This window comes from Nicotiana tomentosiformis, chromosome 3 (genome assembly GCF_000390325.3).
Source record: "Nicotiana tomentosiformis chromosome 3, ASM39032v3, whole genome shotgun sequence".
Classification (NCBI taxonomy): Eukaryota; Viridiplantae; Streptophyta; class Magnoliopsida; order Solanales; family Solanaceae; genus Nicotiana; species Nicotiana tomentosiformis.
The window spans coordinates 139,303,606-139,325,983 of record NC_090814.1 but is presented as its reverse complement, the minus strand read 5'-3'; the positions used below and the strand labels follow the sequence as shown (position 1 = coordinate 139,325,983).

The 22,378-nt window shown below is 43.4% G+C and overlaps 1 protein-coding gene across 1 annotated transcript; it reads left to right on the top strand.

Annotated features, from left to right (window-relative positions):
• Positions 1–9,135: 9,135 nt before the first annotated feature.
• On the top strand, positions 9,136–9,477 carry LOC138908569 (uncharacterized). The gene has a single exon (XM_070199245.1). The coding sequence runs from the start codon at positions 9,136–9,138 to the stop codon at positions 9,475–9,477; it is 342 nt and encodes a 113-aa protein (XP_070055346.1).
• The last annotated feature ends 12,901 nt before the right edge of the window (positions 9,478–22,378 follow it).

Here is a 22,378-nt window from a genome sequence, read left to right as displayed (position 1 = left end):
GCATTTGGAGACCAATTCACGAAGCAAGGGCATAGCGGAGTAAGAAATTACGCGATTTTGATGTAAGTAATACTTTCAAACTTGGTTTTGAGGGTATAAATCCCTGAATTTCGTGTTGTATAAATTGTTTGGAGATGACACACATGCTAGGTGACGGGCGTGTGGGCGTGCATCATGGAAATTGTGACTTAAATTGATTCCGTGGAGGTGCATAATTAAATAAATGACATTATCCGAATATCCTCCACGTGTTAGATAAATTGAGCTGAGACTCATATTAAGAGATCTTGTTTGGGCTACACAGAGATATATTTTGGGACCCACATGGGTCGTATTGTTATTGAATTATTGTTTAAATTAAAATTTTTGTACTCATCCACATCTATCACTTGCATGTCATATCTCAGTCTCTGTTGTTGTTCATTGATAGCTCATATCATCATGTCGGGTTGATTTTTCATGTTATTGAGAGCCCGAGAGACTGGAGATTCTGAGTGATAGTTATGTTTATTTATTTATTTATGCCTGGATCTGGCTATTATAGTGCTTGGGCTGAAGGAACCCCTCCGGAGTCTGCACCCCCACAGTGAGTGTAGTTGGTATATGAAAATCGAGGGCAGGAAATCGATGTCATGAAAATCGAGGGCAGAAAATCGAGGTCATGAAAATCGAGGTCAGGAAAAATCGAGGTCAGGAAAATCGAGGGCAGAAAAATCGAGGGCAGGAAATCGAGGGTATGAAAATCGAGGTCATGAAAATCGTGGTCAGGAAAATCGAGGTTAGGAAAAATCGAGGTCATGAAAATCGAGGGCAGCACCTGGACAGAAACGTTAAGTTATAAAACGAGGGCTTCGTCCCATTTTAAATTTTTGACAAATTAGAGCTTGGGGATAGGCGATTTTTGAGAGATTTTTAAGGGAAAACATCAGGGTAAGTGATTCTAACTCGGATTTGGTCAATATACACGAATATATCATTGTTTTCAGCATTTAATTAGTGTTTTGAGATGAAAATTTGGGGAAAATGAGGAAGAGTTCTTGGACTAGAATTGTGAGGTTTTGAATGGGACTTTGTTATCGAATTTGAGTAAATTTGGTATGGTTAGACTCGTGAGTGAATGGGCTTTCGGGTTTTGTGACTTTTGTTGGATTTCAAGACGTGGGCTCGGGGCCCGGGTTTGAACTGATTTCGAATTTTTGGCTATAATTTTGTATTTTCTTGTGGAATTGATTCCTTTAGCCTATATTGATTGTACTGTACTGCTTGTGGCTATATTCGGGATGTTTGGAGACCAATTCATGAAGCAAGGGCATAGCGGAGTAAGAAATTATGTAATTTTGATGTAAGTAACACTTCTAAACTTGGTTTTGAGAGTATAAATCCCTGAATTTGGTGTTGTATGAATTGTTTGGAGATGACGCACATGCTAAGTGACGGGCGTGTGGGCGTGCATCATGGAAATTGAGACTTAAATTAATTTCGTGGAGTTGCATAATTAAATAAATGACATTATCCGCATATCCTTCACTTGTTAGATAAATTGAGTTGAGACTCATATTAAAGATTATGTTTAGGCTACTACCGATATATTTTGGGGGCCACATGGGTTGTATTGTTGTTGAATTATTGTTTAAATTACAATTTTTGTACTCATCCACATCTACCACTTGCATGTAATATCTCAGTCTCTGTTGTCATTCATTGATACTTCATATCATAATGCCGGGTTGATTCTTCATGTTATTGACAGCCCGAGAGACTGGAGATTCTGAGTGATAATTATATTTATTTATTTATGCCTGGATCTGGTGTAACGACCCGGCCGGTCGTTTCGAGAGTTATAGCCCCGTTTCCCCCATTTCTGCTTCTTCTGTGTTCTTTAGTTATATTATGATATATCAGGTTAGTTGGTTCGGGTCCGGAGTGGTTTCGAGTGAATTGAGACACTTAATCTATTTATTAGAAGCTTAAGTTGGAAAAGTCAACCAGATATTGACTTATGTGTAAACGATCTTGGATTTGAAGTTTGATGGTTCCGTTAGCTCCGTTAGGTGAATTTAGACTTAGGAGCGCGTTCGGAATGTGATTTGGAGGTCCATAGTGGAATTTGGCTTGAATTGGCGAAAATTGAAAATTTCGCGATTTTGGTCGGTAGTGAAAAATTTGATATCTGGGTCGGAATGAATTTCCGGAAATTGGAGTAGATTCGTGGTGTCATTTGTGACGTGTGTGTAAAATTTGAGGTCATTCGGACGTGGTTTGATAGATTTCGGCGTCGTTTGCGGAATTTGAAAGTTTAGGAGTTCTTAGGCCTGAATCCGAGGGTCATTTGGGGTTTTGATGTTGTTTTGAGTGATTAGAAGGTTCGACTAAGTTTGCATGGGGTTATATGACTTGTTGGCATGTTTGGTTGAGGTCCTGGGGGGCCTCGGGTGTGTTTCGGATGCTTAACGGTTGAGTTTTGGACTTATGAGATTGCTTAAGACATCTGATATCTGGTAGTTTCGCACCTGCAATGGGGAGGCCGCAGGTGCGTACTCGCACGTGCAGAGGAAGGAGCACAGAAGCAGGAGTTGAGAAGATGGCCGTGGGTCGCAGGTGCGAGGGTGTTTCCGCATCTGCGGGCTACCGTGGGTCGCAGGTGCGAGGGTGTTTCCGCATCTGCGAGCCCGCAGATGCGCCTGAAGCTCCACAGATGCGGAAAACGAGTTGGATCGGAGGATCGCAGAAGTGGACTTTTGTCCGCAGGTGCGCACACGAAGGTGAGACCACTTGCATGCAGATGCGGACCCAGCCCTTTTAGTCATCCCCGCACCTGCGATGGAATATCCACAGGTGCGACGTCGCGGATGCGACTGAAGGTCCGCAGGTGCGGAAGAACTGGACAGAAAAGTGGGATTTCGAGGGTTTGATTCCCATTTCGATTTTGGGACTTTAAGAGCTCTATGGGAGGAGATGTTTCGATGTTTCTTCAAGAAGATTGTTGGGGTAAGTGATTATAACTCGGATTGGACTATATTCCATGAATCTATTGCTATTTTCATTATCTAATTAGAGATTTGAGTTGTAAATTTGGGGAAAAATGGTAGAAACTTCATAGGCTTAAATTTCGAGTTTTGGAATGTGATTTGAGGTTGGATTCGGGTAATCTTGTATGGTTGGGCTCGTGAGTGGATGGGTGTTCATATTTTGTGGCATTTGTCGGATTTCGAGACGTGGGCCCGGGGGCCTGTTTGAGCCGATTTCGGATTTTGGGCTATATATTAGTAGTTGTTTTGTGGAATTGATCCCTTTAGCATTTATTGATTGTGTTGTATTACTTGTGGCTAGATTCGGGACGTTTGGAGGACGATCTGAGAGGCAAAGGCTACACGGAGTTGGATTTTGCTCGGATTAAGGTAAGTAACAGTCTTTAATCTATTTTTGAGGGTATGAAACCCCGAGAATTTGTATAATGTGATATTTGGAAGTGACACACATGCTAGGTGACGGGCGTACGAGTGTGCACTATGAGGGATTGTGACTTGGTCCGTTCCGTGAGACTATAAAGTCGAATAGCCATTGTTATTACTTGATTTTCCTTGTCTTTGAGAAATTGACTGCCTTTCATGTTAGAAACCATGCTTAGGCCATATGATATCACTATTAGGACCCGCATCGGTTGTATACTTGTTGAACTGACTGCTAATTGCTGTCTTGTACTCAGTCACAGTCTTATTATGTGTTATATCTCTGTTTTCTCTCATTTCTTGTTGATACTTGTTGTATTCCCTGTTGGGGCTGGTTATTATGATATTCTGTGAGCTCGAGGGGCTGGAGAGGTTAGTGACTGAGATAGGGCCTGAGTGCCGGGTTAAGAGCTATGTGAGATATATTGAACCGGGCTGCACACCGCAGCAATATTGAATCGGGTTGCACGCCGCAACAAGCCTTTGGACCATATATCGGATCGGGTTGCATGCCACAACAATATATGGATCGGGCTGCACGCTATAGAAGTATTGGGTCGGGATGCATGCCACAACAATATATAGCGCTTGGGCTATAGGAGCCCCTTCGGAGTCTGCACACCCCCAATGAGCGCAGGTACATTTGATTGTGAGTATTAAGGCTGAGAGCTCAGTGATTGAGCTGTTGAGATAGATGAGTGATAGTAGCCCTGTGAGGCTGTACATACTCTTATTTTTTTATTGCACTTCATTGCTAATTGTTGTTGTTGTGAAACTTTCTGGAGGGCTTATATTGTTTTACCTGAACTCTAAATGTTTTGATTTAAAACACCAAATTGAAAGCATGCCTACTTTGCTTGCCGAAATTACTAAAATAAACTGCAATTGTGTAGCTCATCACTGCTTCTCAGTTCCTTATTTAATTTTGTTACTTACTGAGTTGGAAGTACTCACGTTACTCCCTGCAGCTTGTGTGCAGATTCAGATGTGACTGGACGTGGAGGTCATTGAGTTCGTGCGCAATTAATTTTTCGAAGATTTACGAGGTAGCTGCCGGCGTTCGCAGACCTTGTGCTCCCTCCTCATTATCTTTATTTCTCTGTATTGATATCTAGACGCAGTCTATTGTAGATACTGTCATTTAGATTGAGAGTCTAGTTGCTCATGACTTAGTGATACCCTGATGTCGGGCTTTTTTTTTCCTCCCGCACTTATGTTTTGTTTGGGTTTACCTCGTATTTATGAGGAAATTCTGGTTATTTTAAGTATCTTAATTCATTTCTATTAAATTATGAAAGTGTTTTGGAAAGGTCGGCTTGCCTAGTACCACAATAGGCACCATCACGACGGGTTAGGTTTTGGGTCGTGACAAGTTGGTATCTGAGCCTAGGTTACATAGGTCTCACAAGTCATGAGCGGGTTTAGTAGAGTCTTGCAGATCGGTACAGAGACGTCTGTACTTTTCTTCGAGAGGCTGCAGAACCCTTAGGAAACTCCACATTCTTGAATTCTTGTTGTGTGAATCTGTTGATTCTAGTAACTAAACATCTATTGTTTCATTCTCTCACAGATGGTGAGGGCTCGTACTACCGGTCAGGAGGGCTAGCCACCAGTACCACCAGCCAGTGCCGTGAGAGGTCGAGGCCACGGTAAGGGCCATGGTAGGGGGAGAGGTGTAGCCCACATAGCACCTGGGGCAGTACCTGCAGATCCACCAATTGCCCCAGATCAGGACCAGATTCTAGTTGTTGATGCACCAGCTCAGGCACCACCTGTGCCTATTGTGATTCCAGGCCTTTAGGAGGCCTTAGCTCAGATTCTGACCGCGTGCACCAGCCTTACTCAGGCGGTCTCTGTTCCGGCCACAGCAGCCACTTCTCAGGCCGGGGGAGGTGCTCAGACTCCCGCTGCTCGCACACTAGAGCAAGTGGTACAGGGATTCCAAACACCGGGGGCACCACCCGCCCAGCCGGTTCTAGCTACTCAGGATTATGTGGTTTCTGCTATGCCTGAGGATGAGCAGCGTAGATTGGAGAGGTTTGGGAGACTCCAGCCTCCATATTTCAGTGGTGTAGAGGGAGATGATGCACAGGGTTTCTTGGACATGTGTCAGAAGATACTCCGTACAGCAGGTATTCTGGAGACCAGTGGGGTCGCTTTCACTACCAGAGGGTTGAGAAGGAGGCCAGGAGGCCTCGTGGACAAAGTGGATTTAGTAGTACTCTTTCTAGGGGTCAGTTCCAGCACGGTAGAGGCCGACTATTTAGACGGTTCGCCCAGTTCACCGTGGTGCATCATCTAGCCATGGATCTCATAGGTATCAGCAGGGTCATTCATCTCTTGGTGCCCTTCCAACGCAGAGTTCTCCTCGTGCTCCATCGGGTCAGGGTTCGTCTATGCCGGGTCCTTCTTCTAGTTATCCCGGTGCTCGGGGCTCCCTTCAGTCCCCAACACCAGCACCGAGGTGTTGCTATGAGTGTGGGGAGTTTGGTCACATGAGGAGAGAGTGTCCCCGTCTAGTGGGAGGTCCCGTTCCGCAGAGGAGCCAGTCTATGTCATCATCATCAGTTCCTCCACCACCAGCCCAGTCAGCTAGGGGTGGAGTCCAGTCAGCTAGGGGTCGCCCGAGAGGGGGAGGCAGATCAGGGGGTGGCCAGTCCCGTTTCTATGCTCTTTCTGCCAGACCAGATGCTATTGCTTCAGATGCTATGATTACAGGTATTGTATCAATTTGTCACAGAGATGCCTCTGTATTATTTGACCCAGGTTCCACTTATTCATATGTTTTCTCGTATTTCGCTCATTTTCTAGATATGCCTCGTGAGTCTTTAGTTTCATCTGTTCATGTATCTACTCCTGTGGGTGATACTATTATTTTGGACCGCATATATCGGTCATGTGTGGTGACCATTGGGGGTCTGGAGACCAGAGTGGATCTTTTGCTGCTCAGTATGGTCGATTTTGATGTGATATTGGGTATGGATTACTTGTCTCCATCTCATGCTGTTCTAGATTGTCACGCAAAAATTGTGACATTGGCGATGCCGGATTTGCTGAGGGTTGAGTGGAGCGGTTCTATAGACTATGTACCTAGTAGGGTGATCTCATATTTGAAGACTCAACGGATGGTTGAGAAGGGTTGTCTATCCTATTTGTCTTTTGTGAGGAATGTTAGTTCAAAGACTCCTACCATTAATTCTGTTCCAGTGGTACGTGACTTTCCGGATGTGTTTCCTGCAGACCTGTCGGGCGTGCCGCCCGACAGGGATATTGACTTTGGTATTGATTTGGTGCCGGGCACTCAGCCTATTTTTATTCTACCGTATCGTGTGTCACCGGCAGAGTTGAAGGAGTTGAAGGGACAACTTTAGGAACTCCTTGATAAGGGGTTTATTCGACCTAATGTGTCACCTTGGGGTGCACCGGTCCTATTTGTGAAGAAGAAGGATAGTTCCATGAGGATGTGCATTGATTACAGGCAGTTAAACAAGGTCACGGTCAAGAACAAGTAACCTTTGCCACGTATTGATGACCTATTTGACCAACTTCAGGGGGTGAGGGTGTTCTCCAAGATTGATTTGAGGTCAGGGTATCACCAACTAAAGATTCAGGATTCAGTATTAAGACAGTTTGCAGGACCCGATATGGCCATTATGAGTTCTTAGTGATGTCTTTTAGGCTGACCAATGCCCCAACAACATTCATGCATTTGATGAACAGTGTATTCCAACCCTATTTAGACTCATTCGTTATTGTATTCATTGATGACATCCTGGTATACTCTCGTAGCCAGGAGGAGCATGCTCAACATCTGAGGATTTTGTTACAGAGATTGAGGGAGGAGAAACTCTATGCAAAGTTCTCCAAGTGTGAGTTTTAGCTCGGTTTAGTAGCATTCTTGGGTCACGTGGTATCCAGTGAGGGTATTCAGGTGGATCCAAAGAAGATAGAGGCAGTGCAGAGTTGGCCTAGACCGTCCTCAGCCACGGAGATTAGGAGATTTCTTGGTTTGGCAGACTATTACCGTCGCTTTGTAGAGGGATTTTTATCTATTGCATCGCCCTTGACCAAATTGACCCAAAAGGGTGCTCCATTCAGGTGGTCGGATGAGTGTGAGGAGAGTTTTCAGTAGCTCAAGACTACCTTGACCACAACTCCAGTGTTGGTTCTGCCATCAACTTTAGGTTTTTACACCATGTATTATGATGCCACGAGGATAAGTATTGGATGCGTTCTAATGTAAGAGGGTAGGGTGATTGCCTATGCCTCGCGCCAGTTGAAGACTCATGAGAAGAACTATCCTGTCCATGATCTTGAGTTAGCAGCTATTGTTTACACCCTGATGATTTGGCGGCACTATCTGTACGGGGTTCATTGTGAGATCTACACTGATCACCAGAGTTTGCAGCATCTGTTAAAGCAGAAGGATCTTAATTTGCGCCAACGAAGATGGTTGGAGCTTCTCAAGGACTATGACATCACTATTTTGTACCATCCGGGGAAGGCCAATGTGGTGGCTGATGCTTTGAGTCGCCGGGCGGAGAGTTTGGGGAGTTTAGCATATCTTTCAACAGTAGAGAGACCTTTGGCATTGGATGTTCGGGCCTTAGCTGTCCACCTTGTCAGATTGGATATTTCGGAGACGAGTCGGGTATTGGCTTGTGTGGTCTCCAGGTCTTCTCTTTATGACCGTATCAGGGAGCGTCAGTATGATGACCCCTACCTGCTCGTTCTTCAGGACAGGGTTCAGCGAGATGATGCTAGGGATGTGACTATTAGTGATGACGGCGTGTTGAGGATGCATGGCCGGATATGTATTCCTAATGTAGATGGGCTCTAGGAGTTGATTCTTGAGGAGGCCCATAGCTCGCGGTATTGCATCCATCCGGGTGCCGCGAAGATGCACCAGGATTTGAGATAGCACTATTGGTGGAGGCGGATGAAGAAGGATATAGTTGGATTTGTGGCTCGGTGTCTCAACTATCAGCAGGCTAAGTATGAACATCAGAGACCGGGTGGCTTGCTTCCGAGGTTAGATATCCCAGAGCGGAAGTGGGAGCGGATCACCATGGACTTCGTAGTTGGGCTCCCACAGACTTCGAGGAAGTTCGATGCTATTTGGGTTATTGTGGATCGGCTGACCAAATCCGCGCTCTTTATTCCAGTTGGCACTACTTACTCTTCAGAGCGGTTGACTGAGATTTACATCCGATAGATTGTTCGCCTGCATGGTATCCCACTTTCCATCATTTCAGATAGGGGCACTCAGTTTACATCACAGTTTTGGAGGCCCATGCAGCGAGAGTTGGATACTCACGTTGAGTTGAGCATAGCCTTTCACCCTCAGACGGACGGACAGTCCGAGTGCACTATCCAGATATTGGAGGACATGTTACGCGCTTGTGTCATTGATTTTGGGGGTTCATGGGACTAGTTTCTGCCGCTCGCGGAGTTTGCATATAACAACAGTTATCAGTCGAGCATTCAGATGGCTCCGTATGAGGCTTTATATGAGAGGAGGTGTAAATCTCAAGTAGGATGGTTCGAGCTGGGCGAGGTTAGGCTCTTGGGTACAGACTTGGTCCAAGATGCATTAGACAAGCTGAAATTGATTCAGGAGCGGCTTCGCATGGCGCAGTCTAGGCAGAAGAGCTATGCGGATAGGAAGGTCTATGATGTGTCTTTCATGGTTGGGGAGAAGGTGTTGCTGAAGGTATCACCCATGAAGGGTGTTATGAGGTTTGGGAAGAGGGGCATGTTGATCCCCCAGTTCATTGGGCCTTTTGAGGTGCTTCAGAGGATAGGGGAGGTGGCTTACAAGCTTGCCTTTCCACCCAGTTTGTCGAGTGTACATCCAGTGCTTCACGTTTCTATGCTCCGGAACTATACTGGAGATCCATCCTATGTTTTGGATTTCAGCACGGTTCAGTTGGATAGTGATATAACTTATGATGTGGATCCGGTAGCCATTTTGGACCGGCAGGTTCGGAAGTTGAGGTCAAAGGATATAGCTTCAGTGAAGGTGTAGTGGAGAGTTCAACATGTGGAGGAGGCCATCTGGGAGACCAAGAGGGAGATGCGGAGCAGATATCAACACCTATTCGAGACTCCAGGTATATTTCTAGACTCGTTCGAGGACGAACGTTTGTTTAAGAGGGGGAGGATGTAACGACCCGGCCATTTGTTTCGAGAGTTATAGCCCCGTTTCTCCCATTTCTTCTTCTTCTTCTGTGTTCTTCAGTTATATTATGATATATCGGGTTAGTTGGTTCGAGTCCGAAGTGGTTTCGGAGTGAATTGAGACACTTAGTCTATTTATTAGAAGCTTAGGTTGAAAAAGTCAACCGGATGTTAACTTATATGTAATCGATCTCGGATTTGAATTTTGATTGTTCCGTTAGCTCTGTTATATGATTTTGGACTTAGGAGCACGTTCGGAATGTGATTTGGAGGTCCGTAGTGGAATTTGGCTTGAATTGGCGAAAATTAAAAATTTGGCAATTTTTGTCGGCAGTGGAAAATTTGATATCGGGGTCGAAATGAATTTCCGGAAGTTGGAGTAAGTTCATGGTGTCATTTGTGACGTGTGTGTAAAATTTGAGGTCATTCAGACGTGGTTTGATAGGTTTCGGCGTCGTTTGCGGAATTAGGAAGTTTAGGAGTTCTTAGGGTTGAATCCAAGGGTAATTTGTTGTTTTGATGTTGTTTTGGGTGATTCGAAGGTTTGACTAAGTTTGCATGGGGTTATATGACTTGTTGGCATGTTTGGTTGAGGTCCCGAGGGGCCTCGGGTGTGTTTTGGATGCCTTCTGATATCTGGTAGTTTTGCACCTACGGTGGGGAGGCCGCAGGTGCGTGCTCGCACGTGCGAAGGAAGGAGCGCAGAAGCGGGAATTGAGGAGATGGCCGGGGGTCGCAGCTGCGAGGGTGTTTCTGCATTTGTGAGCCCGCAGATGCGCCTGAAGCTCCGCAGATGCGGAAAATGAGTTGGAGGGGAGGATCGCAGGAGCAGACTTTTGTCCGTAGGTGTGCACACGTAGGCGTGACCACTTGCACGCAGATGCGGACCCAGCCTTTTTAGTCATTCCCTCACCTACGATGGAATTTCCATAGGTGCGGCGTCGCATATGCAACTGAAGGTCCGAAGGTGCGGAAGAACTAGACAGAAAAGTGGGATTTTGAAGGTTTGATTCCCATATCGATTTTGGGACTTTGAGAACTCGGTGTGAGGCGATATTTTGAGGTTTCTTCAAGAAGATTGTTGGGGTAAGTAATTCTAACTCGGATTGGACTATATTCCATGAATCTATTGCTATTTTCATCATCTAAGTAGAGATTTGAGTTGTAAACTTGGGGGGAAATAGTAGAAACTTCATAGGCTTAAATTTCGAGTTTTGGAAGGTGATTTGAGGTTGGATTCGAGTAATTCTTGTATGGTTGGGCTCGTGAGTGGATGGGTGTTCATATTTTGTGACTTTTGTCGGATTTCGAGACATGGGCCCTGGGGCCAGTTTGAGTCGATTTCGGATTTTGGGCTATATTTTAGTAGTTTTCTTGTGGAATTGATCCCTTTAGCCTTTATTGATTGTGTATTATTACTTGTGGCTAGATTCGGGACGTTTGGAGGCCGATCTGAGAGGCAAAGGCATCGCAGAGTAGGATTTTGCTCCGATTAAGGTAAGTAACAGTCTTAAATCTGGTTTTGAGGGTATGAAACCCCGAGAATTTGTATAATGTGATATTTGGAGGTGACGCACATGCTAGGTGACAGGCGTGCGAGCGTGCACCGTGAGGGATTGTGACTTGGTCCGTCCCGTGAGACTGTAAAGTCAAATAGGCATTGTTATTACTTGATTTTCCTTGTCTTTGAGCAATTGACTGCCTTTCATGTTAGAAACCATGCTTAGGCCATATGAAATCACTATTGGGACCCGCATCGGTCGTATACTCGTTGAACTGATTGCTAATTGCTATCTTGTACTCAGTCACAGTCTTATTGTGTCTTATATCTCTGTTTCCTCTCATTTCTTATTGATACTTGTTGTATTCCCTATTGGGGATGGTTATTATGATATAATGTGAGCCCGAGGGGCTGGAGAGGTTAGTGACCTGAGATATGTCCTGAGTGGCGGGTTGAGAGCTATGTGAGATATATTGGATCGGGCTGCACGTCGTAGCAATATTGGATCGGGTTGCACGCCGCAACAAGCCTTCGGGCCATATATCGGATCGGGCTGCACGCCGCAACAATATATGGATCGGGCTGTACACCGCAACAGTATTGGGTCGGGCTGCACGCCGCATCAATATATAGCTCTTGGGCTATAGGAGTCCCTCCGGAGTCTGTACACCCCCAGTGAGCGCAGGTACCTTTGATTGTGAGTATTGAGGCTGAGAGCTGAGTGATTGAGCTGTTGAGATAGATGAGTGACACTAGCCCTGTGAGGCTGTACTTACTCTTATTTTGTTATTGCACTTCATTGCTAATTGTTGTTGTTGTGAAACTTTCTGGAGGGCTTATATTGTTGTACCTGAACTCGAAATGTTTTGATTTAAAACACCGAATTGAAAGCATGCCTACTTTTCTTGCCAAAATTACTAAAATGAACTGCAATTGTGTAGCTCGTCATTGCTTCTCAGTTCCTTATTTAATTTTGTTACTTACTGAGTTGGAAGTACTCACGTTACTCCCTGCACCTTGTGTGCATATTCAGGTGTGACTGGATGTGGAGGTCATTGAGTTCGTGCGCAGTTGATGTTTTGGAGATTTACGAGGTAGCTGCCGACGTTCGTAGACCTTATGCTCCCTCCTCATTATCTTTCTTTCTCTGTATTGATATCTAGATGCAGACTATTGTAGACACTGTCTTTTAGATTGAGAGTCTAGTTGTTCATGACTTAGTGACACCCCGATGTCGGGCTATTTTTTTCCTTACGCACTTATGTTTTATTTGGGTTTACCCCGTATTTATGAGGAAATTCCAGTTATTTTAAGGGTCTTAATCCACTTCTGTTAAATTATGAAAGTGTTTTGGAAAGGTCGGCTTGCCTAGTACCATGATAGGTGCCATCACGACGGGTTAGGTTTTGATTCGTGACATCTGGCTATTATAGCTCTTGGGATGAAGGAGCCCCTCCAGAGTCTACACTCCCACAGTGAGCGTAGTTGGTATATGAAAATTGAGGTCATGAAAATCGAGGGAAGAAAATCGAGGTCAGGAAAATCGAGCTCAGGTAAAATTGAGGTCACAAAAATCGAGGGCGGGAAAATCGAGATCATGAAAATCAAGGGCAGGAAATCGAGGTCATGAAAATCGAGGTCATAAAAATCGAGGGCAGGAAAATCTAGGGCAGCACCTGGACAGAAACTTTAAGTTATAAAACGGGGCTTCGTCCCATTTTTCATTTTTGACAAATTGGAGCTTGGGGAGAGGCGATTTTTGAGAAATCTTCTAGGGGGCAAGTGATTCTAACTCGGATTTGGTCATTATACACGAATATATCATTGTTTTCAACATTTAGTTAGTGTTTTGAGATGAAAATTCGGGGAAAATAAGGAAGAGTTCTTGGACTAGAATCTTGAGCTTTTGAATGGGATTTTGTTATCGGATTTGAGTAAATTTGGTATGGTTAGACTCGTGAGTGAATGGGATTTCGGGTTTTGTGACTTTTATCGGATTTCGAGACGTGCCCCCGGGGCCCGGGTTTGAATCGATTTCGGATTTTTGGCTACAATTTTGTATTTTCTTGTGGAATTGATTCCTTTAGCCTATATTGATTGTACTGTACTGCTTGTGGCTAGATTCAGGACGTTTGGAGACCAATTCACGAAGCAAGGGCATAGCAGAGTAAGAAATTACGCGATTTTGATGTAAGTAGCACTTCTAAACTTGGTTTTGAGGGTATAAATCCCTGAATTTCGTGTTGTATGAATTGTTTGGAGATGACACACATGCTAGGTGACGGGCGTGTGGGCATGCATCATGGAAATTATGACTTAAATTTATTCCGTGGAGTTGCATAATTAAATAAATGACATTATCCGCATATCCTCTACGTGTTAGATAAATTGAGTTGAGACTCATATTAAAGATCATGTTTAGGCTACACACTGATATATTTTGGGACCCACATGGGTCGTATTGTTGTTGAATTATTGTTTAAATTACAATTTTTGTACTCATCCACATCTATCACTTGCATGTCATATCTTAGTCTCTATTGTCATTCATTGATATTTCATATCATCATGCCAGGTTGATTCTTCATGTTATTGAGAGCCCGAGAGACTGGAGATTCTGAGTGATAGTTATGTTTATTTATTTATGCTTGGATCTAGCTATTATAGCGCTTGGGCTGAAGGAGCCCCTCCGGAGTCTGCACCCCCACAGTGAGCGTAGTTGATATATATATATATATGGGATGGCTCTTCCCTGGGCATGGATCTTGCCATAGATATATATTGAGGGATGGATCTTCCATGGGTATGGATCTTGCCATAGATATATATTGAGGGATGGATCTTCCATGGGTATGGATCTTGCCCGAAGCATTTATATTGAGCGTAGTTGATATATATATATATATGGGATGGCTCTTCCCTGGGCATGGATCTTGCCATAGATATATATTGAGGGATGGATCTTCCATGGGTATGGATCTTGCCCGAAGCATTTATATTGAGGGGTTGGATTTTCTCTGGACATGGATCTTGTCAGAATCATTGATAATCAGGGATGGATCTTTCCCTGGGCTGGATTGGCCTTATACAGTACCGAGTGACTGACTGTCAGTTGATGGATATATATATATATATATATATATATATATATATATATATATATATATATATATATATTATTTGGAATGGATCTTCCCTAGGATGGATTGTCCATATACAATACTAAGTGATTGAGTATTTTAGAATGTGAGTACACAGAGTTTTCACTAAGGTGCATCACATACAGTATGTACATTGGCATGTAGATACAAAGATGCCATATTCCTCGTATTGTTCAGAATTGATCTGTTTTATTTGTACTAAAAATAATTGTTGAACTTGAAAGCATGCCTGCATTTCTGTATTTTTATTATTTATACTGGACCGTACCTGCGGAGCTCGTCACTACTTTCAACCTAGAGGTTTGTCTTGTTACTTATTGAGTTGGTTGTACTCATACTACACTCTTCACCTCGTGTGCTGATCCAGGTGCTTTCGGATACAGTGACTGTTAGATCTCAGCATGCTATCAGTTGGAGATTATCAAGGTAGCTGCCTGGAGTCCGCTGACCTTGACTCTCCTTCTTTTAGTTATTGTACTGTTCTATACTTTCAGATAGTGTTTTGTCAGTTAGACTTTATATTCATATTAGATGCTCATGCACTCAGTGACACCGGGTTTTTGGGAGTGTTTATATATGTATTTGTGAGATTTCTTCTGCTGAATTTAATTATTATGTTTCCAAACTTAAAGGATATGGTGGTGTATTGAGATGGTCGGCTTGCCTAGTATTGTCACGACCCAAAATCTAACCCGTTATGATGGCGCATATCTCAATACTAGGCAAGCCGACAATCTCAATAAACCATATATCTTTTAAATTTGAAAACATAAGGATTAAATTCAGCGGAAAAAATCTCAGAAGTACAAATATAAATACTCCCAAAACCCGGTGTCACTGAGTACATGAGCATCTAATATGAATACAAGTCTGGAAAATATGGTCTATAATAGTCTAAGACCAAATATAGTAAACAAGGAGATAGGGAAGGAGAGGCAAGGTCTGCGAAATACGGCAGCTACCTCCGAATCTCCGAAAAATCAACTGTGCGAAAGAATCAACACCCGCTATGTCCGAGAACACCTGGATCTGCACACGAAGTGCAGGGTGTAGTATGAGTACAACCAACTCAGCAAGTAACAATAATAAATAAGGAACTGAAGATAGTGACGAGCTACATAGTTACAGTTCATTTTCAGTAATTCCAGCAGAGAGTAGACATGCTATCAATTCCAGCAGTCTAAGTCAAATCAGTTTTATACAGTTCAAGTTCATGTAATCCAGATATAAAATCTTTCAGAGAATTTCACAACAATGACAGATAGAAACTAAGTGCAACAACAAATGAAAAGCAAGTATAACCTCTCAGGGCAACAGTTACTCAACTAGTCACAACAACTCAACCACTCGGCTCTCAGCCCTCAACACTCACACTTAATGGGTACCCACGCTCACTGGGGGTGTACAAACTCCGAAGGAGCTCCTACAGCCCAAGTGCTATAATCTGCATGGACAACTCACGTGCTGCACGGACAACTCACGTGCCATAGTATAAATGTCTGGATCCGCACGGACAACTCACGTGCTACACATATAACTCACATGCTATAGTATAATATCTGGATCCGCACGGACAACTCACGTGCTGCACAGACAACTCACATGCTATAGTATAATATAAGGATCCGCACGGACAACTCACGTGCTATAGTATAATATCTCACAATCAGACCCTCGGCCTCACTCAATCATAAATCTTTCCAGTCTCTCGGGCTCTCAATAGTCATGATAATCAGCCCAAACAACAATAATATGATGCATCAACAATGAACAATAGAGACTGAGATAAAATAAACAAGTAAACTGTGACTGAGTACAAAATAACAATTTAGCAGACAATTCAACATGTACAAGACCTCTGTGGTCTTTACAACACCAACACATAGCCTAAGCATGCTTCATTGTCAAATTTTTATAGCACAGAAAGGGCACATAGCTAACGATAAGCTAATAATCTTGACCTTATCCAAGGCATCATGTACCAAATCGGTACCCAACAAATGAGCCTCTCCCGGTTCAAACCAGCCAACGGGCGAACGACATCGTCTCCCGTATAATGCTTCATATGGAGCCATCTGAATGCTCGACTGATAGTTGGTATTATATGCAAACTTCGCAAGTGGCAAGAAGTGATCCCAAGAACCTCCAAAGTCTATAACACAAGTACGAAGCATATCTTCCAATATTTGAATAATGTGCTCTGACTGTCTGTCTGTCTGAGGATGAAATATTGTACTCAACTCAACCCGCGTGCCTAACTCATGCTATACAACCTTCCAGAAGTGTGAGGTAAACTGCATACCTCGATCTGAAATAATAGATACGGGCACACCGTGAAGACGGACAATCTCACGAATGTAAATTTCAGCTAACCGCTCTGAAGAATAGGTAACTGCCACTGGAATGAAATATTCTGACTTGGTCAACCTATCCACAATGACCCAAACTGCATCGAATTTTCTCTGAGTCCGTGGGAGCCCAACAACGCAATCCATAGTGATACGCTCCCACCTCCACCCAGGAATTTCTAACTTCTGAAACAAACCACCGGGTCTCTGATACTCGTACTTGACTTGTTGACAATTTAGACACCGAGCTACATATGCAACTGTATCATTCTTCATTCTCCTCCACCAATAATGTTGCTATAAATCTTGATTCATTTTGGTGGCACCTGGATGAATAGAATACCGGGAACTGTGTGCCCTTTCAAGAATTAATTCATAAAGCCCATCCACATTAGGCACACAAATACGACCAGGCATCCTCAGAACGTCATCTTCCCTCATAGTAACCTGTTTGGCATCACCGTGCCGCACCGTGTCCTTAAGGACAAGCAAATGAGGATCACCATATTATCGCTCTCTAATATGCTCATATAAAGAAGACAGAGCGGTTGTGCAAGCTATAACTCTACTGGGCTCTGCAACGTCTAACCTCACGAACTGATTGGCCAAAGTATGAACATCTGTAGCTAACGTACTTTCACCAACCGGAATATACGTAAGACTGCCTATACTCACAGCCTTTCTACTCAAAGCATCGGCCACCACATTAGCCTTTTTAGGGTGATACAAAATAGAGATATCATAGTCCTTCAACAACTCTAATCATCTTCTCTGCCTCAAATTGAGATCCTTTTGTTTGAACAGATATTGTAAGCTACGATGATCAGTAAATACTTCACATGAGACACCATAAAGGTAATGCCCCCAAATCTTCAGCGCGTGAACAATGGTTGCCAATTCCAAGTCATGAACAGGATAATTCTTCTTGTAAACTTTCAACTGGCGCGACGCATATGCAATCACACTGCCATCTTGCATCAATACTGCACCAAGCCCAATGCGAGATGCATCACAATACACCATATAAGATCCTGAACCTGTGGGTAATACCAGCACTGACGTTGTAGTCAAAGTGGTCTTGAGCTTCTGAAAGCTCAACTCTCAATCGTCTGACCATCCAAATGGAACACCTTTCTGGGTCAGTCTGGTCAATGGGCTTGCTATAGATGAAAACCCTTCCACGAACTGATGATAATAACCCGCCAAACCTAGAAAACTTTGTATCTCTATAACTGAAGTAGGCCTAGTTCAGTTCTGAACTGCCTCAATCTTTTTAGGATCCACCTTTATGCCTTCTGCCGATACAACATACCCCCAAAAGGCAATTAAGTTGAACCAAAACTCACATTTTGAAAATTTGGCATATAACTGATTATTCTTCAAAGTCTGAAGCACAATCTGAAGGTGCTGCTCATGATCCTCTCGACTGCTGGAGTAAATCAAGATATCATCAATGAACACAACCACAAATAAGTCCAAATAAGGCTTGAACACCCGATTAATCAAACCCATAAATGTTGTTGGGGCATTTGTCAGCCCAAATGACATCACTAGGAATTCGTAATGCCCATACCGGGCCCAAAAGGTTGTCTTTGGGACATCAGATGCCCTAATCGTGAACTGATAGTAACCAGACCTCAAGTCAATCTTTGAAAACACCTTGGCACCCTGAAGTTGATCAAATAAGTTATCAATTCTTGGCAACAGATCTTTGTTTTTGATAGTGGCCTTGTTCAACTGCCCATAATCTATACACATCATCATAGAGCCATCTTTCTTCTTTACAAATAGTACTGGTGCACCACAGGGCGAAACATTGGGTCTAATGAATCCATGATCAAGTAAGTATTGTAATTGCTCCTTCAATTCTTTCAACTCCGGCGAGGCCATACGGTATGGTAGAATAGAAATGTGCTGAGTGCCCGAAGCTAAATTAATACAGGAGTCAATATCTCTGTTGGATGGCATTCCCGGCAGATCTGCAGGAAATACATCTGGAAATTCACGGACAACTGGAACTGAATCCATATAAGGAACTTATGCGCTGGGATCGCGAATATAAGCCAAATAAGCTAGACACCCATTCTCGGCCATACACCGAGCTTTCACATAAGAGATAACCTTGCTGATATAATGGCCAAGAGTCCCTTTCAACTCTAGTCAAGGTAACCCCGGCATAGCTAAGGTCACCATTTTGGCGTGACAATCCAATATAGCATGATAAGGTGACAACCAATCCATACCCAAGATAACATCAAAATCTACCATGTCAAGAAGTAGAAGATCCACGCTAGTCTCAAGACTCCCAATAGTAATCAGACACAAATGATAGACATGATCTACTACAACAGAGTCTCCTACCAGTGTAGATACACATACAGAAGCACTCAGAAAATCACGAGGCACAACCAAATATGAAGCAAAATAGGAGGACACATAGGAATAAGTAGATCCTGGATCAAATAAAACTGAAGCATCTCTATGGCAAACTGGAATAATACCTGTGATCACAGCATCGGATGACTCGGCCTCAGGCCTAGCTGGAAAAGCATAAAATCAGGGTTGGGCCCTACCACTCTGAACCGCATCTCTGGGACGGCCTCCACCTCTAATGGCCTGACCTCCACCTCTAACTGGCTGAGCAGGCGGTGAAGCAACCGGTGCCTGTACGATGGCACGAGAATCCTGCCGAGATCTGTTGCTCGACAACCTAGGGCAACACCTTTTGATGTGACTAATATTCCCACACTCATAACACCCATCCTGCTGCCGTGGCTGTTGAAGCTGAAGCTGACCTAAATGGGCCGAATAACCACTATAGTGACTCTGGAGTGGTGGTACACTGATAGGAGCTGAATGTGTACTAAATGTTGGCTGCCCAGAGTAAGGCATAATAGGACCGTAACTCGCTAAATCACCGTGAGACGCCTGAAGTGCTGAATGAAGTGGCCTAGGAGGATAACCCCTACCAAAATTACCCCTGCCTCCAGACGAGGCACCACTGAACCCACCGAACTGACAAGGCCTCTTATCAAACCCCCGCCCTCTCTCTTGTGTAAGAACCATCTCGATCCTCCTAGCAACATTAGCAGTCGTGTAAAAGGAAATCTTACTTTCGGTCTCCTTGGCCATCTGAAGCCTGATAGGGTGACTGAGTCCATCAATAAACCTCCTCACTCTCTCTCCCTCAGTAGGAAGTAAAAGGAGAGCACGACGGGCTAGATCCACAAAATGGGTCTCGTACTAAGTAACAGTCATACTGCCCTGCTTGAGACACTCAAATTGCCTGCGTTAATCCTCTCTCAATGTGATAGAGAGGAACTTCTTTGGAAATAGCTGTGAGAACTGCTCCCAAGTCAATGCAGGCGACCCAGCTGGTCTGGTCAACATATAATCTCTCCACCACCTTTTGGAGGAACCCGTCATCTGAAATTCAGCAAAATTGACCCCATTGGTCTCAACTATACCCATGTTCTGCAATACCTCATGGCAGTTGTCAAGATAATCCTGTGGGTTATTAGAAGGTGTACCACTGAAGTGAACTGGAAAAAGTTTAGTAAACTTGTCCAACCTCAATAAAACCTCAGAAGACATGGCGGGCCTATCACCGGCATGTGCCGCAATAACTGGCTGAACTATCCTAACTGGTGTGGCTGTTGGAGCCTGATACTGTGGAGCCACCTGCTCCGGAGCGGGAGTAGTGGGAGTTCGTGCTACTCCCCCAGCATGTGAGACGGTTGGTGCCACTGGAAATGTACCATTCTGGTCCACGCCCTCCATAAGACTCACCAAATAGACTAGAGTGTCCTAAAGCACTGGAATAGCTATGGATCCTTCCGGGACCTGAACTGGTCCAACCGGTATAGTCTGAACTGGAACCTCCTCCTGAAGATCCACCTGAGGTTCTACAATGAGTGTTGTTGCTCGAGCTCTAGACTGAGCTCTAACTCTGCATCTGCCTCGGCCTCTAGCGCGACCTCGGACTTGACCTCTACCCCTAGTCATAGTTGCCGCCGGGGGCTCTAGTCTATGTCCATCGGTAGATGTATTAAGTGTTCTCTCCATCTGTGAGATAAGAAGAATATAATGGTTCAATCGTACGACAGAATAAGAAAGAAGTGATATTGTTCCTAAACTTCATAGCCTCTGAGAGATAAGTACAGACGTCTCCGTACCGATCCTTCAGACACTACTAAGCTTGCTGGTGACTCTTGAGACCTAGGTAACCTAGTGCTCTGATACCAACTTGTCACGACCCGAAATTCCCACCTTCGGGATCATGATGGCACCTAACATTTCACTTGATAAGCAAGCCAACGTTAGAATATAATTAGTCATTTTAACACAATTTTGAATTAATTAATAACAAAGAAACAAATACGGAAATAAGGTCTCGCATAAAGTGAATAATTCATAATAATCACGATGTCTAAATACCATCCCAGAACTCGAGTCACTAGTGCACGAGCTTCTAGAATAATACAAATAAGGATATGAATAAAATAAAGTTGTCTGAAAGAAAACACACCGCTAAAATAAAGTAGAAGGGGACTTCAGAACTGCGGACGCTGTGCAGTTATACCTCAAGTCTCCTCTGGGAAGCTAAAATCCGAACAAGTTTATGGTACACCATTGGGACCAACTCCAAAATCTGCACAAGAAGTGCAAAGTGTAATATGAGTAACACTGACCCCATGTACTCTGTAAGTGTCGAGTCTAACCTCGACGAAGTAGTGACGAGGCTAAGGCAGGTCACTTACATTAACTTGTACGCAATAATAGTAATAACGATAATAATAAAAATAAAACAGGTAACTTATTTCAACAGTTGAAGCCAACTCGGCAGTCATAACCAATTATTAGTTCAATCAATTTCCATTGCGGCGTGCAACCCGCTCCAACAATATAATTATTCAATAAATTTCTGTTGCGGCGTGCAACCCCTCCAACAATATAAACTTAAAATATAATCTGTTAAATGGCAATAACTTGAGCTAGGGACCTCCAAATTAAATTTCAGGCATACGCCCAAGTCCCAAATCACGATACGGACCTACCGGAACTGTCAAAACATTGATCCGGGTCCATTTGCTCAAAATGTTGACCAAAGTCAACTTAATTGAATTTTAAAGAACTATTTCATATTTTTATCAATTTTTCACATAAAAACTTTCCGAAAAAATTTACGGACTGCGCACGCAAATCGATGAATGATGAATGGTGTTATTTGAGGTCTCACAACACATAAATAATTATTAAATTTAAAGATGACATTTTGGTTCATCACATGTCTCGAAATTGTGGCCTAGAGTTCTTCTAAAAAATAATACTGTGTATTATTTCCAGTTGTATCCTTACGTCATGAGTTCTTCTAAAAAATAACATAAATATTTAAGTGTATAAAGATCGATTAATATTTCGAGTATATTTTAGTCACGTGCTTTTATAATAACTAGTCTTAGGATACGCGTGTTGCGCGTGTACCCTATCTTAATAGATACATAACTTTAAAAATCATATTAATATTATATTATCTGTAATATGGCCATTATATTTTCAAATGGAGTCCATCTCACATAAGCATAAGCATATTTGCAAAGTGTATACTTTGTTGGCAATATTCTTTGGGACCCAAAAATATTGCATTGTGTGTTGGACATCATTTGCACAAGTTGTATCTCTTCTTTTACACCTAAGAGGTCAAGACTTTTTGCCTATAAAAGGGAAGGCCATTAGTTC